Here is a 16,239-nt window from a genome sequence, read left to right as displayed (position 1 = left end):
AAGGAAAGGAAAAGTGCGGGGGGAAATGGAATGCGGAACTGGAAGGGAAAGAACAAAAATGAGAACTGGGCACAGAAAAAGATACACAGAAAGCGATGGGGAAATTGGGTAGAGAGAATCCCATCAAGAGTCACATTATGCCCACACTCCTTTGTGGTATCTCTTCCTTTCAAACAGCCTCAAACTCCTGTCCTCATTTATTTACTATTGCATTGCACATGATAAGATATGGACCAACGAAAGCCCTCAGGGGCATTCTTGTAGGTCATGCATGGACAGTTCAAATTGGCAAAGTGTTGTCCAGACACATCCTTGGGTTGCAGAGTTGTCCAGACACATCCTTGGGTTGCAGAGTTGTCCAGACACATCCTTGGGTTGCAGAGTTGTCCAGACCCATCCTTGGGTTGCAGAAGTGTGCTGTACTGTCTGTACCCTCAGATATTTTGTCTGTGCCTATTTCCTTCTGCAGTCTTTTTTTACTTCTACTAAGGCAATGAGCCAATATAGAATCCTGTATTTATTGTATCCAGTAAATACAACTACTCCAGGTGAAGCATTCACTGGTTGTGGGAAACAGAACATAGTGCAGATATTTTTCAATTACAAATTGGACACAACGTGCAGAATCAGTATTCAACTCATCCAATTCAACATGGTTTATCTTTTTACATGCGTTTTCCCTATTAAGTTTGACCTGCCGAAAACTGTCATGGGGAAACAGCAGGGGTGCAATATATATCTCATAAATAGATTTGGATCTCTTAACTCCTCCTTGCATAGATTTTGGACTTTAACCTAAAGTTTATAATCAGGGTCTAACCCTCTGAATTACCCATAATGAATGTCAGAGAACATGTCCCTGCCGTGGCCCGGCTCACTCCAGGTCAGCACAAGGCACTGTTTCCAGTCCTGGATTTTTGTGTAACAACCTAATGCATTCTGGGTTCATAGTCTTGATTTGCTTCCATTGAACTACTCAGACTAACGCCCCTGAAATCAGTCATTTGTAGATTTAATGTAATGACTTGGAGGAAGATTGTCACCCTAGATGAGCTCCTCCTATTAGCGTTTTCTTGGGTTTTTAGGGACATGAGTACAAGGAACCTATTAATCTTTCAAGATATAGGGCCAAATTTATGACAAGTTGTGCATCATGTCATGATGCACCATTTTTCTTGCGCCCTGTTGTGCCCTCCTAACGCCAGCATGTGTGCGCCGTATTTATGATCGGTGCACCATGGTGCACATTAGGGAACGTTTGTGAAAGGAGGCCCACTGAAAACAATGGGAGCCTTATTTTAAAACCTGCCTTAGGCAGGCTTTAAAAATAACACTAGAAATGGCGCAGTGGAATCTCTGAGATTCCACTGCGCCACTTTTCTGGGCCTCCTAATGCCGGAACGCCCCCCCCCCCCCCCTTGCTTACATTATGCCTGGCACAGACATAATGTGGTGCAATGCGTGCATTTCGCCACTTTGTAAATATGGAGCGGCGTTTTTACCAACCCAATGCCACATTAGCATTAAAAAAAGATGCTAATTTGGTACAAGGTGGTGCTAGGGCCTTCTTAAATCAGGCCCACAGTTGGACTGAAGCTCTTTTCCACCCTTCCTTCCACCTTATTCAGCAGTTTGGATTTTCCCCACTGACAAACAGGCTTTCCTAGAAGCATCTCTCGGAGGAGAAGGTGGGCTCCTCTGCTGAAGGCATCGAACCCGTGGCCTTTGAGAGCTAGTAAAATCCTCCATGTTTCATAATCAGCCTCCGCCTGGTGTCCGGGGGTTAATTAGACACTTCATTGCAGCCTCACCACGAGAGTGAAGTTCATCCGCACACCTTGCGATACAAGCTGTTTATCCAGATACAAGTCCCTGTCGGCGACAGAGGCTTTTGAAGTTTGTTTAGGAAGCGGTGCTTGCAGTGCTCGCTGGATTAATTGTTTACTAAATGGAGTTTCATGAATTAGCACCCTTAGGCATTTAACTCCCAGCTGCCACCTCGAAAGGGAAGCTAAAGATGCTCTTAACTTTTGTTGCGAGAAAGAGAGAACAAAAAAGAGCAGTGGAGGAAGGAATGAATGAGGGAAGAAGGGATAGAATAAAGAGGCGGAGGTTGGTTTGAGCAAGAAAGGAGGCAGAGGGACGAAATGAAGGAATAACAGAGGATGGGAGAGAGGGAGAGAAAAAGGAAGGAGGGAGGTCGAGAAGGAAGGAAAGAACTAAAGAGGAGCAGTAAGGGAAGATGGAAAAGAGATCACTATAACTAAGAATCATCATTTTATCAATATCGTTTTCACCTCAGATCTATTTTCATTTCTGACAATTAAAACATGCTTTTGGATATATTTTGACGCCACACAAAGGGGATGGGCGTATGCAGACCCAGCGGAAACGGAAGCTGAGCCAGGATGAGGACAGGCTGGCATCACAAGGACCTGCCACCCCCTCAGGCTGCCTGTGGGGTCAGGGGCACTACTTACTTGGTTGGACGAGTGACCTGGGAATCTTGAAAGAGGGTGTAGGTCCGCTTCCCGTTGAAGATGTAGGGGTCCATCGCAACCCCATCGATGGAGGAGTATGTTTTTTCGGCCAGCCCAAATGCCTCCATCATGTCATATCCTGAGAGAAGGATGCAGGGGAATAGGGAGGAAAACAGTCACATAACATCAATAACTCCACAGAAAACTATAGATTGCTTGGACCGAGCTGCCCACATTGTGGTTTGAGGGATCTGCAAATAGTTTAACCAAACTCCTATCCAGTGCTCTAAACGGACAGGTATCCCGATATACTAATTTGCTGTACTCCTTAAACGTGAGAGGGAGAGTGCGAACACCTCTCAGCAGGGGTGATGTACTTGTAATGGGAGAGTACCAGCACTTCTCAGCAGGGGTGATGCACTTGAAATGAGAGAATACCAGCACTTCTCAGCAGGGGTGATGCACTTGAAATGAGAGAATACCAGCACTTCTCAGCAGTGGTGATACACTTGAAATGGGACAGTACCAGCTTATAATGGGAGAGTACCAGGACTTCTCAACAGGGGTGATACACTTGTAATGGGAGAGTACCAGGACTTCTCAGCAGGGGTGATACACTTGTAATGGGAGAGTACCAGGACTTCTCAGCAGGGGTGATACATATGAAATGGGAGAGTACCAGCACTTGTCAGCAGGGGTGATACATTTGTAATGGGAGAGTGCCAGGACTTCTCAGCAGGGGTGATATAGGTGTAATGAGAGAGTACCATCACTTATAAGCAGGGGTGATGCACTTGTAATGGGGGAGCACCAGCACTTCTAAGCAGGGGTGATATACTTGTAATGAGGGAGCACCAGCACTTCTAAGCAGGGTTGGTATACTTGTAGTAGAAAAGTACCAGGACTTCTAAGCAGGGATGACATACTTGTAGTGGGAGAGTCCCAGCACTTCTAGGCAGGGCAACAGTACTTTTAGTGAGGGAGTACTAGCACTTCTCAGTAGCAAACAGGTTTTCTGGGGTGCTGCTCCTGCAAGGATTCTCTCCTTGAAAGCTCCAGAATGCAGAGGAATGCAGAGTAAGTCAGGAAAAGACGACACACTGGTGGTGTATGGCATTCCTGCAGCATTATGATTCCACCTGGGTGAAAGGTAAATTATGCTGTAATTCAGCTATTACATGGGTAATGCTTTCTCTTGCCCATTTTGCAGGTCGGTGCTTTGTTGTTCATTCTTGGGTCATGAGGTTAGAATGTGGGGGCAGGCAGATTCCAACATAAAAGCTCAGCCCATTTTGGGCTTGCGGGCCAAAAAGGAACTTGAGATGAGCTAGAGCCAGGAATCTGCAGGTTCAATAGCTAGCCCACCTCTAAGAGTAGACTTGGGATTACAGCGTGACCTTTCGAAGATCGCAGGTATGGTCGAAGGCATGGATCTGATTGGGCCCGTGCCAGTAACTCTCTCCACTCCACATCAGTGGTCCGCCTGCAGGGCTTTAAGTGGGTTGGGTCCTGTCAGGTCTCAGATGAAGCAGTAATTAAAAGCTTTGGGATGGGTAGTTTTTGGGTCCTTAATTTATGTCATTTACAGGCAAAAACAATGCTCGATTTCCCAGCAATGAATGAAGAAAGTCTTGAGGTAAGTCATAACAGCAATGCAATCCCTGTTTACATTACATTCTAACTTCATTGCGCATTCCATAAAAAGTATTTGTTTTTCCCATATTTTGTGTTTCTGGAGTTTTTTCATGCAACATATGACTTCTTTTATGTGAAAAGAGTCCCTTATAGGCATCTGGGTGTGTTCTGGTTGTGGACGAGTATTGATGATGATACACTGTAATATCTATATACATTTATATAAGAAAGGAGCGTGAAAGTGGACATTCTTTAGAATGCGGAGAGATCCGTATGCAGCATCTTATAGAAGATGCTGCACATTCCTCTGAATCCATACATCCAGGTATAAATAAGGATGGTGTTTGGGGTTACTCTGTTTTACTGTATGGTGACATTGTTCTGCATAACACAACAGAGCATTCACTTATAATAATATATATATATTTTTTCAAATAACCCAGAAACTCTAAAGGATTGTAATACCGGGGACTACAAATCATTTTTCACCCAGAGCCAGTCACAGCGTAGGGTTTAACTGAGCTTCTGACTATTGCTGCCAAGTCCTATCAGGTTTTAAGAGGTGATTATTTATGGCATGAGATAGAGCTTAATTTGTAGATCTGGTGGGCATCTTCACTTATATTCAGAGACTGGGACTTGATGCATCCAGGGGAAAAGGTTAACGGAATTATTGAATAAAGATATTTTACCCTTTTATCTCCCATTGGAATTTTTGCTCACTTCTGCAACCCAAAAAAGTGAACGGATTCATACCAAACTTGACATAAAAGTGCAACTGTAATCAGACAACATGCTTTTGTTAGTTTGGTTTGAATTTGCTTAATGGTGTTTTAGATATAAGAATCTAAAAAGATTGCTGTGTGGGCTTTAAAGGGTTAACACTTGGTAACACTGCCACTTAAAATTATAAATCGTGATTCACAGCTCCTGTCAAACATATGTTAACATTTTTGACAAATAGGACTGGGTGAACAGGTCCCTGTAATCTGTACTTTTTTCTGCCATCTTGAAAATCGTGAATTGACTCAGAGTCACAATTTTTGTGCCGTGAATTTTGTTTTTCACAGTTATGGTAGGCAACCCTCAGAGGTGTCCAACCAAGATGAGTACTGATGGGTACCCCGATCAAAGAGGCAGAACAAAGGTTTAGCATGAGTTAGAGTTGCTCTTTTAATGCTAAACCGACGCTAAACCCCTTTGGGGATTAACAAACCAACGCAAATTGATATGTGTGTTGGTTTGTATGGAAAACTAAGACAAAGCAGCGCAAAACGCTTCTTTGCTTTACTTTGTGCTAATGGGACTTTACATGGGTGGTACATGGGCATTTCCATGCAACCACCCATGGTTTTTGATGCTAAACCCTATTCACCAACATTGCTAGATTCAGACACACACACCCTAGCACTATGGTGCTAAGGTGTGTGTGTGGCGCACAGCAGCTGAATTCCGCACTGGTTCTAGGGAGAGGGGAGGAGAGAGCCATATCTATGGGACTATGGCGCTGTCCTGCTCTCTCCTTGTCACGCAACGCAGTGCAGCATTTGTGGCTGCTGAGCTGCTTTGTCTGACAGCTTTCAGAATCTGGGCCAAAAAGTGATCCGCAAAATAACAGGTGCTAGGGTGCTGGATTTGACCACCCTTTTGTTATTGTTTGGCAATGATTCACAAAGCAATTATGATCAGACGGTGGAAAAAATCATCACAGACAAGGGGAGACACTATATATATATATATATATATATATATATATATATATTTGTGTGTGTCTGAGAGGGTACAAGACTGTGAACGGGGATGTACGCAACTTATAGTATATGAAAGTGGTGCATAAGTATAAATGTGAGTTATAACGTAGTAATTTGAAAGTGGTGTGTAAATAATACATTTAAGTCATAACTATAACTTTAGAATTTCCAATGTTTGTGTAGTTTAAGTTGGGTTTGGATACAAAGAAGAAATGACGTTTTCCTAACTATACATTTTCCTTAACCTTTGTTTTTTTCATGGAATATCTATCTATCTATCTATCTATCTATCTATCTATCTATCTATCTATCTATCTATCTATCTATCTATCTATCTATCTATCTATCTATCTATCTATCTATCTCATCTATGCACTAAAAAAACAAAGGTTACAGGGACGTTATAGTTAGGTTGAGCTACCGCTGCCCCTCCCATCTGCTTAGCATGGTCAGGTGGCTGCCATCTGTCCCTGCTGTCTCTTCCCTTCCTGTCCAATGACCATGCCCCATCCCCTCACTCCTGTCCTCCATGGTCCATTTGCTGCCAGTCCATTCTTCCCTCCATGCTCTGTTGTGCTGCAACTGCTCCTCCTGCCTAAAATGTATACATTTTTTAACCTTAATTTCTCAAATACTATTACAAAGAATTACATTAAAATACAAAAAGCATGCTTTCTGGGAGAAGATCTAACTTTTTGCCAAATTTGGTGTAATTCCATTCATCAGTTTTTGCTGTGTCACTGTTCAATTTTCTTATGGAATAACGAATGGGGAAAATGTGCTTTTGCCCCTGTGATAGGACCACGGACCACCCAACGGAGATCGGGAAGAGGACAGAGAATGGCGTGTGGAAGAGGCAGTGGTGGGAGGACACGAAACGGGGATCCGAAGATCCTCATCAGAGAAGCCAAGTGGAAAAAGCCGCAGAGGCAGCCAGGTGGAGCCAGAATATTCAGAGGGAGACGAGAACCAATCAGCGACCCAGGGGAGAGGCATTACGGATGGGGACGTCACAACTCTATCGCAGAGTCACGGCCGGAGGCAAGTACCCTACCGGGGCTCGGGACCTTTACAGGAGTGGTTTACCATAAGGGAAGGGCTTTTGGGTTTTTAATAAAAACTGTGATATGAAATAAAGCAGTGGTTTCTGTTTTGATGGGCACAATTACACTTGGCATATATCTTGCATGAGTATTTTGCACAGCGACAGCACCTAAAGAAATCTACTTGTCACTGCACAGCACTAGAGGGAGAAGCAAGCCTGCACTAAGTACTTACGATTTGTCACTAGATAAGAGCACCAGACGGTGTGGGAATCAGGTACTAAAGTTAGAGGGCAAATACCAGAGACCTAACCCCCCTATCTTTTATCCCCAAGGGTACAACACACTTGCAGAAGAAAGACCAGAGCCCCAGAAAAACCCCAATAGGGCAGGAACCAAAGAACTGGGAACATGAAGAAAAGGGAAGGAAAAACTGGAGATGTAGTGCCATTCGTAACTGTAGACTATTGTTAAATACACCATACAATAAAACCCCTGTTAAAATATTGTTTCTCTGGGAGTCTGTCAGTATATCTGCCTCCATCAACCAGTTACAACCCACCTGTCCCCCATCAACCAGTTACAGCTCCCCCTCCCCCTGTTTTTTCATGGGCCCCTGCTTGACTGATCACTCGGAAACTTTCTAGGAAGAAGCTGAGGTGAATATACTTTAAAAAAAAAAAGCTTTATAAAGTTTTGTCAAACTGAGCAGAAGTTATTATAAGCAACCTTAAAAATGCATTTCCTATGGAAATGTGATCTAATATATATATTATCTACTGGTGGTCGTCAGTAAGTAAAATTAGGACATTGTTTCCATATGAAGAGTGTTTTTTTTTATGAATCTTCACTAAATTTTCAAAACAAGTCACTTTAACTGCTGTCTGGAAAGTTTTGGTGTGATCCATCAAGCAGGGCCGAGAAAAATAGGGGGTCACAAAACATGTTTTTCCCATGAAATTTCCGAGAGGGATTTTAGACACAACTACAGACTGAACCACTGAATGGAATTTCAACAGATTTGGCAGAAAGATAGATCTTGGTCCAGAAAGAGTGCTTTTTGTGAAATGGTGTAAATCCGTTGAGTAGTTTTTCAGTTATTAAAGTAAAATATTTATGTATATGTTGAGACGCAGACCTTCCAGATCTCAAACTTAGATCTGTTTGGCTGTCACCACCTCAGCCAGGAAGTGATGTTAGCCATCCTAAACTCAGGACTTGGTCCCAAGTCCTAAAAACAAATCTAAAAAAAAGACACAAGGGGGCAGGGTGGCAATACACTGACCCTTTAGGCCTGGTGGTGTAGTCCCAGAGGGACCTTGTCTGGGGGCCAAGAACGTTTCTTTAAAAAAAAAAAAAATTGCCACAAATTCACAAGAGGATCCAAGAATCTGCTGCAAAATGTAAAAAATCGAACAAGACCAGTCTCCTGTGCTTAATTTGTTTAAGCTTCCCCGGTTGGGTAGGTCTGAGGGAACAAATATTTAATTATATTTTGGGGCAGGGGCACGCGTGTCCCACCTCCCCGGGCCGATTTCATCCCAGTGGACCCCATCCCGATGTGCTATTTTCTGGGGGAGAGGTGCATACGCTGCCCTCTCCAGGCCGTTTTTGGCCCCAGGGACTCAGTCCCCTGGGGCCCAGACCTTGTTGTAAAGGGAAAGAGGGCGCATGAGCCACCTCCCTGGGCTGGCTGATTTTAGCCCTGGGGACCCCTTTCCTCCAGGGTCCAGATGTATTTTATGCCTAATGCCTAACCTCCCCGCCAGACAGCAGCGGTTGGATAAATGTATGGTATTTAAATATTATTTTACTTTAAAAAAAACCTTGTACAGAATCTTCACAACATTTTCCAAAATAATTGATGACTACATGAACTGCTGCCTGGAAAGTTTCGGGGTGATCCGTTAAGTGGGAGCCGAAAAAAAGGGAGGATCCCAAAACACTTTTCCCCATTCATCTTTCCATAGGGATTTTGAACAGCAAAAGTGCAGAAACCACTGGACTGAATTACACCAAAGTTGGCAGAAACTAGGGCCTGGTCCCGAAAACGACCTTTTTGTGATTTGCTGTATCCATTCAGTAGCCTTACAGAAGTTTGTATATATAGGGACGCGAAGACTCCACAAACTCTCTTGATCTCGTGCTGAGATCTGATTGACTGCCCACACTTCAACAAAGAAGTGTTTGCAGCAATGTTGGGACTCTGCTTCAGTCGCATCCCAGAAGAAAAGATGTAAAAAAACAAAAGGGGCCAGGGTAGGGACATCCTTGCTTTTTCTGAATCCCCGGGTGGGCCAAATCCCAGGGGCATTCCCTTTTTAATGCGGGGGGTGCCTGGGCCCCCGCTACTCGGAGACCACCACCTCCCCAGGGCAAAAAAAAATATGTATGTGGGGGGCCATCCGGCCCTCTGCAACCCTGGGGACTGCCACGTACCCGGGGCTTTCAACTTTAAAGAATTGTAAGGGGGGGGGCGCCCTGCCCCGCCTTGAAGCCCTGGGGACCGCCACCTCCCAGGAGCTTAAATCAAATTTAATGCAGGGAGGGCGTGTGGCCCCCCTGCAGCCCCAGGACCGCCACCTCCCCGGGGCACATATTTTAAAACACATAGGGGGTCCATTTCAGAGCCCCAAGCTACGGGAACCACCACCTCTCCGGGGCTAATAAAGTTGGCGGGGTCCGCGCAACCCCCCCTCGAGGAGCGAGTGATGGCCCTGGGAGCCTCCACCGCCCCAGGGCCAGCTCCTTTTATGTCTCATGGTACCCACCAGGACCTAGTTGTTTGCTTTAAACTCTGCTTTCTGCATAAGAGAGCTGTCAAACAGCTCTCCCTTGCAGAAAGCGGAGATTTCATCTGTCTTCCCTGCATGCAAATATGCATGTGGGGGAGGCAGAAGAATACACTGCTTCCACATGCAGGGAGCTACTGCTTAAAGCAGCTCCCTGCTTGTGGGAGCAATGCTGGCTCCCACAGGACACAGTGAGCAGGCTTGAGACTCCCCACACTGTCCTCTCTCTCTTTCATCTCATAAGGAGACAGAAGAGAGAGAGAGTCATTGAAATGGTCTTTCTATGCAATGACATCTAAATAATAAACAGGCCACAGGAGGAAGTCACCTGTGGCATATTGGTTAAGGTCAGAGACCCTCACATTGAAAGTTGAGGCTTCTAGTCCAGGTGTTTCTGTAATCATTTCCCTTCTGTAATCACTTTAAAAGTTTAAGGATCATACTAAAATGTGATCACACTCTTTTTAATTGACAAAAACATTTTTATTTTTAATTTGTCCAGAAATATCTCATTCTAAGTATATCATTCACTAAAGCCTAAAAAACTCTGTCTCTTCCCTTTTTACTCTATTTCTCTTTATCTCTGAATTTCTCTTTTTCAATCTCTTTCTCCCAATCACACACCCACTCAGACCCTAACGGTCCCAATCAAAGACCCACTCAGACTCTCACCCACTAACAGACCCACTGAGACCCTCGTGCAACCACTCACAGCCAAACTCACACCCTCATGCACCCACTCACATACCCACTCAGACACTCACGCACCCACTCACAGACCAGCTCACACTCTCACACACCCCAGTCACGGACCCACAAAAACCCTTACGCACCCACTCTCAAACCCAGACAGACACTCTCACAGCCACTCTCACCCCCAGATACACCCTCTCACACCTATTATCACACCCAGAGAGAAAGGCCGCAACCAACTCTTGCAATGCACGGGCAAAGGGCTCTGTGCCGTGTGGTGTTGGGTGGTTAAGGGGATGGCCACAGGCTAGGCCCAGCGGCCAACCACCGCCGCACACAGCAGTGGTTGGAATAACGTTTTGTAATGAAAAGTACTTTACGTTAGAAAAACCGTAGAAATTCAATGAAAAAACAAAGGTTACAGGGACATTATAGTTAGGAAATAGAATTTTAAAAAACGTAGAAAATGACAGCACTCATGGCATCTTTGATAACATTACTGATAATATCAATGTAATATTTGCAGTAAAAAAATGTATGAAAAAACTGTGCATGGCAGGAGCTTGAGTTACAGTTACCTTAGGGCATGAGTTATAGGCCCTCATTATGACTTCGAAGCCACGGAAGCCAACAAACCGCCAGTGCTGGTGGTTTTGCTGGCCCAGCGGAAAAGTCACATCAACATTGAAGCCGGCTCATAATAGAGCCGGCGGCAATGTTGATGTGCAGCGGGTGCAGCAGCACCCATTGCGCACTTAAATGCGCGATGGGACCCCCAGGGGCACCCTGAGTCTCCCTTACCACCAGCCTTTCAACGCCATGGACAGGCTGGTGGTTGGGGATTATGACCGCCCGGTGGAAGCCTGGCGGTATTGTGGATGGGCCGGCGGTACGGCCGTGGCTAATGCACCACGGTCATAATACACAGATGGAACACTGCCAGCCTTATGGCAGTATTAACGCCAGTGTTCCGCCGGCCGCCAGGGCAGTAATGACCCCCAAAGTTACTTGAGATAAATCCAACTATAAAATGTGAATTTCTATGGTTTTGTACATTTAAAAGGTGAGCCTAACTATAACATCCCTGTAACCATTGTTTTTTTATATATATATATTACCTAGTGGAGGTCACCTCTAGGTAATTATGATTAGGACCTAGTTTCCATAGGAAGAGCGTTTTTGTTTTACTTTGGTACCTCTTGACTTCACAAAATTTTCAAAATGTATACTTTGCTTAGTTCAGCTTCTGTCTTGAAAATTTCGGGGTGATCTGTGAAGGTGGATCCAAGAAAATGGGGAGGTCCCAAAATGCATTTTCCCCATTCTTTTTTTGCATAGGACCTTTAGACAGTCCTAAAGCCTGAACCACTGAATGCAATTACACCAAATTTGGCACAAAGGTAGATTCTGTTCCACAGATTACACTTTGTTTGGTTTGGTGGGACTCTGTTCAGTAGTTTGAGAGTAATTTAGGGCCAAAAATATAGATATATAAGGACACGGATCCTCAGCGGATCCAACTGCCCTGTGCTGATTTCTGATTGGCTGGAAACACTTCAACAAGATACTGTTGGCAGCCGTCTTGGGACTCAGCTTCAGCTGAGTCCCCGAAAAAAAAGACAAAAAAAAGAAAAGGTGCCAGGTAGAGTCACCCTGACCCCTTAGCCCTAGTGCTGGGGTCTCTGAGGGACCCCACCATGGCTAAAAAGCAACTTAAAAAAAAAATCAGGAAAATCTGCGGATGGATCCGCAGAATTTTCTGCGATTCTTTAAAAAAAAAAAAAAACAGACTACTGCGCTTTATTTTTTATTTTTTCCCCCGGGTGGTCCAGGTCTCTGGGGCATTTGGGGTTAATATAGGAGGAGGCACATGGGGCCCCCCTCTTTGGGCTTTATTAAGCCCCGGGGGACCACCTCCCTGGGGGGATTGAGTTAATGTGAGCAGGGGGCTGCGCAGCCTCCTGCGCCTCAGGGACCACTACCCAGTGGCAAAATGCTTTTTAAGGCAAGGGGAGGCCCTACGGCTCCTGCTATGTACTGTGGTGCCCCTCCCCACCCCAGAACATAGCTGTTTGCTGTGTTTTGACTGCAGCTCTGAAGCTGCAGTCAAGCCACAGCAAAAAGCCTGCTGTTTGATACTGTGACCTGTCAAGGAGGTCCCGCTGACAAAGAGCGGGTCTTTCATCCTGCAGGGGACAGGGATGAAATGTTTCAGAAAGCAGGGAGCTGCTGTTAAAGCCCTCCCAAATAGCATATAAATAGCATTTTGTTGAAACTAAAAACAATTAAAAACATAAATAAATTAAGAAATATGTAGGGACTGCAGGGGAACCATTGAGGGCTCTCTAGCGGTCCCCGATAGCCCATAAAGGGCTGAAAAACAAAAATAGAAAACCCACACTGAGCATTGGGGATGTGAGTACAGCTGGACTCATTTCCCCCCTTTTTTTTTTTTTTATAAAAACAAATTATATTTAAAAAAAATAATACATACATTTTTTATTCAAAATTTGACACAAATATCTCATTCTAAGTATATCACACATCAAAGCCTAAAACTTCTCTCTCTCTCACTCTCGATTACTTTCTGTCTTTCTTTCTCTCTCTCAATCAAATTCTCCCACTCACACACCCACTCAGACACACAACCACTCACACACCCACTCAGACACACAACCACTCACAGACCCACTCAGAGACTCATGCACACACTCACAGACCTACTTAGACCCTCATGCAGTCACTCTCAGGCCTAGTCAGACTCTTAAATACCCACTCACAGACACACTCAGACAGTTACGCACCCACTCACACATCCACTCAGACTGTCACACACCCACTCACAGACCCACTGACACATGCACCCACACACAGACATGCGCGCACACTGACGCCCCCACTAAAACACTGATGTACGCACTCTCACACCCAGACAGCCAATCTGACAGCCACTCTCACCCCCAGATACACCCTCTCACCCCCAAAGAGGCCACGTCAACACCGTCAGACACGGTCAAATGGCAATGTGGAGCTTGGGGTTGGGTAGCTAGGGAGGTTGGCCACAGGGTCTGGCACAGGCCAAGTTTTGCGGGCAACCTCCCCTTCACATGGGTGAAGGCTGTGCACGGTGTAAGGTTGGGTGCTTGACCACAGGGCCTGGCCCAGTGCGCAGCGGTGGTTGGATTAACATATAGTAATGACAATTACTATATTTAAAAAAAAACATAGAAATTCACTGAAAAAAACAAAGGTTACAGGGACGTTATAGTTAAGAAATAGATATTTTTTTTAAAACGTAGAAATTCACTGAAAAAAACAAAGGTTACAGGGACCTTATAGTTAGGCTCACAGTTTTAACATACAAAACCTTAGAAATTCCGCAGTTATAGTTAGAGTTATCGCAAGTATCTATAACTCTTGGCCTAAGGTAACTACAACTCGCGCCGTCGCCATGCACTGCTAATTACCCACAAAACATGGCACTCATGATATCTTTGATAATATCAATGTAATATTTGCAGTAAAATGTTTGACTATAAAACCGTGCATGGCGGGAGTGCACATCTTTCAGTGACAGAGGCCTGTCTGGATATGTCTCGATTTATCTCCCTCTAAGCTAATCAAACTTTGTGAAAGGCTTGGAAAAAGTTGTGAGGGAGGCACTTAACGCGGCTTGAGCTGACGCTTTTGAATGCGGTCTCTTTTTAACACCTTATCATCAGACAGCGAAGACCAGACCCCAAATTACTGCTGCCTGACTACAAAGGACTTTTATTGGTTTTGTTCTCAAATGAGTCCCCTCTCGCTGCAAGGCGAGCTCTTTGAGGATGAAAAAAGCTTTTAACAGCTGCAATAAAAGAGCTAAATTGGGTGCCCTTTTCTCCCTGCCCCACGCTTCCATTATTCCCTAGGCCCGAATCAGGGGTCATTCAAAGAGTGTGGCTTACAAAGATTACAAACACTAGTCCTGGCACACTATCTCCTGGCCAGCCCCTGCATCTGATCCTTTCAGCTACTCCATCAGAGCTCCCAGCATTCTCCATTTATCATTGACACAGCAAAACTGAAATGCCCCTTGGTATTACATTAATAACATTGTCACCTAGCTCAACTGCAGTCGATCTTAGAAGCCTGGAAGGATGAAAAGCTGAGTGGGCCCCACTGGCATTCATGTAACGTGGAAATTAAATAAAGGTCTCTAAAGGGGGTGCAAAGTACAAAGGCACGCATATTTTGTTATAACTGGCAGTGAGTAACACCTTATCCAATGAGGGTACACAAATTTACATTTTCTGTTCGAAAATGAACTTTTTATTTAGTTAAGTGTGTGTTTTTCACTACTATTTTAATATCTAAGCCGCACAGTTTTAAGACAAAAGTAACGGTAGGAGTCAAAAGCTATAGAGTATGTGTTCCCAGGCTTCTTTTCTCTGTTTCATTCATTCATTCATTCATTCTTCTGTGAGGGCCCAAGGTTGTCTGTAGGTGAGGGGTAGGAGAGGACGGAGGGGCTGTGTTTCACTGAATGAGTTAGCAGTGTTTCCACTGAGTGTGTACTATCACTAGGCTGCGAAAGCTTTATTTACTAATGGGTTTCACAGATTAGGAATAGGTCCCACCGTAATAATGGCCCACAGACCTGCCAACTTCCCCAAAAACCTCACAGTGTGAGGAGGGGGCGTGGCATTGGAGGGAGCGTGGCCTGGTGCCGAGAAGCAACTAAAGGGCACTTTTGCCCCCACCCCTGTCCCAAACCCTCCTCTAAAAAAATAAACAAAAGCTCGATGAGGTTGATGCCGATGTCCTGGGGGTTTTTCACACCAATTAATGGACATCAGGAGTTAAAAGCCTCCAAAAACGAGCTGAAAGCCACTGTGGTTTTCAGCTCGTTTCCCGTGCCACCGTGTGATATTGGCTCCTCACCGGGTGACCATGTGAGGGGGGCCACTATCGTGTGCCACACGGTGGCACCGTCTGACTTGGCAGGTCTGGGTCCATCATGGATGTTTTTTTTTTAAAGAAGCATCTATCTGCACAGAGACCAGTTCTGGCCTAAGTATGAAGTATTCAATGCTTAAGTCAGCCTTCCAGAACTTTCACAGCCTCCTGCCACTGACTGCTTGTTGAGCACTGTGATATCAAGGACAGATAAAAGACAAGGTTGATAGGAGGACATGGAGGTCGAGGGAGGTGAATGGGAGGGAGAGGAGAGCGGGTTCCTCTGCTTCTGGGCTGATACCACAGAGCGGGCCCAGAAGCATGAAGCTGGAGAAAGCTCTTTCAGCAATAAGGAGAACTGGCGTATTTAGCTTCACAATTAGGGCTCGGTAGGAGATGTCGTGTTATAGTGCCAGGGACACTCTCAGCGCTCATTGTTATAACTCAGGGACCTTGGTCAAAACCCCCCATATCTTACATCTGCGAGCTCTTGGCAATGGGGGCACAGATGGGAGAATGAAAAGAAAGAGTGGGATAAAACAGGGGTGCAAGCAGAAAAAGACAGTGAGGTAACACAAGTGTTGGAATGAAAAGAGACTGAGCTAACATAAGGCTTAGAATTAAAAGAGACTGAGCTAACACAAGAGTTACAAAGAGAGAGACAGCGAGCTCACTAGAGTTGGAATGGAAATAGTCAGTGGGCTAACACGGGTGCAAGAATGAATAGTCAGTGACATAACATAGGGGTCTACGGTAGGAGAAGACACAGCGGGTTAAGAGGGGTGGGTTAACAGTGGAAAGTGATAGTGGGGTAACACAGGTGTCTAAGGTAGGAAAGGGGACAGAGGGCTAACAGAAGTGTGTAACAGTGAAAAGAGACAGTGGGGTAACACTGGGGTGTAGGAAT

General features: G+C 45.0%; 1 protein-coding gene across 1 annotated transcript in view; it reads right to left on the bottom strand.

Moving 5' to 3' along the window:
- COL20A1 (collagen type XX alpha 1 chain) overlaps positions 1-16,239 on the bottom strand; it is a 371,828-nt gene that overhangs the window by 143,011 nt on the left and 212,578 nt on the right. Inside the window, exon 25 of the mRNA XM_069243200.1 lies at positions 2,481-2,619. Coding sequence (XP_069099301.1) covers positions 2,481-2,619 — 139 coding nt within the window. The remainder of the gene's footprint in view (positions 1-2,480; positions 2,620-16,239) is intronic.

Source organism: Pleurodeles waltl, chromosome 7 (genome assembly GCF_031143425.1).
Source record: "Pleurodeles waltl isolate 20211129_DDA chromosome 7, aPleWal1.hap1.20221129, whole genome shotgun sequence".
NCBI lineage: Eukaryota > Metazoa > Chordata > Amphibia > Caudata > Salamandridae > Pleurodeles > Pleurodeles waltl.
This window is presented reverse-complemented; position numbering and strand designations above follow the sequence as displayed.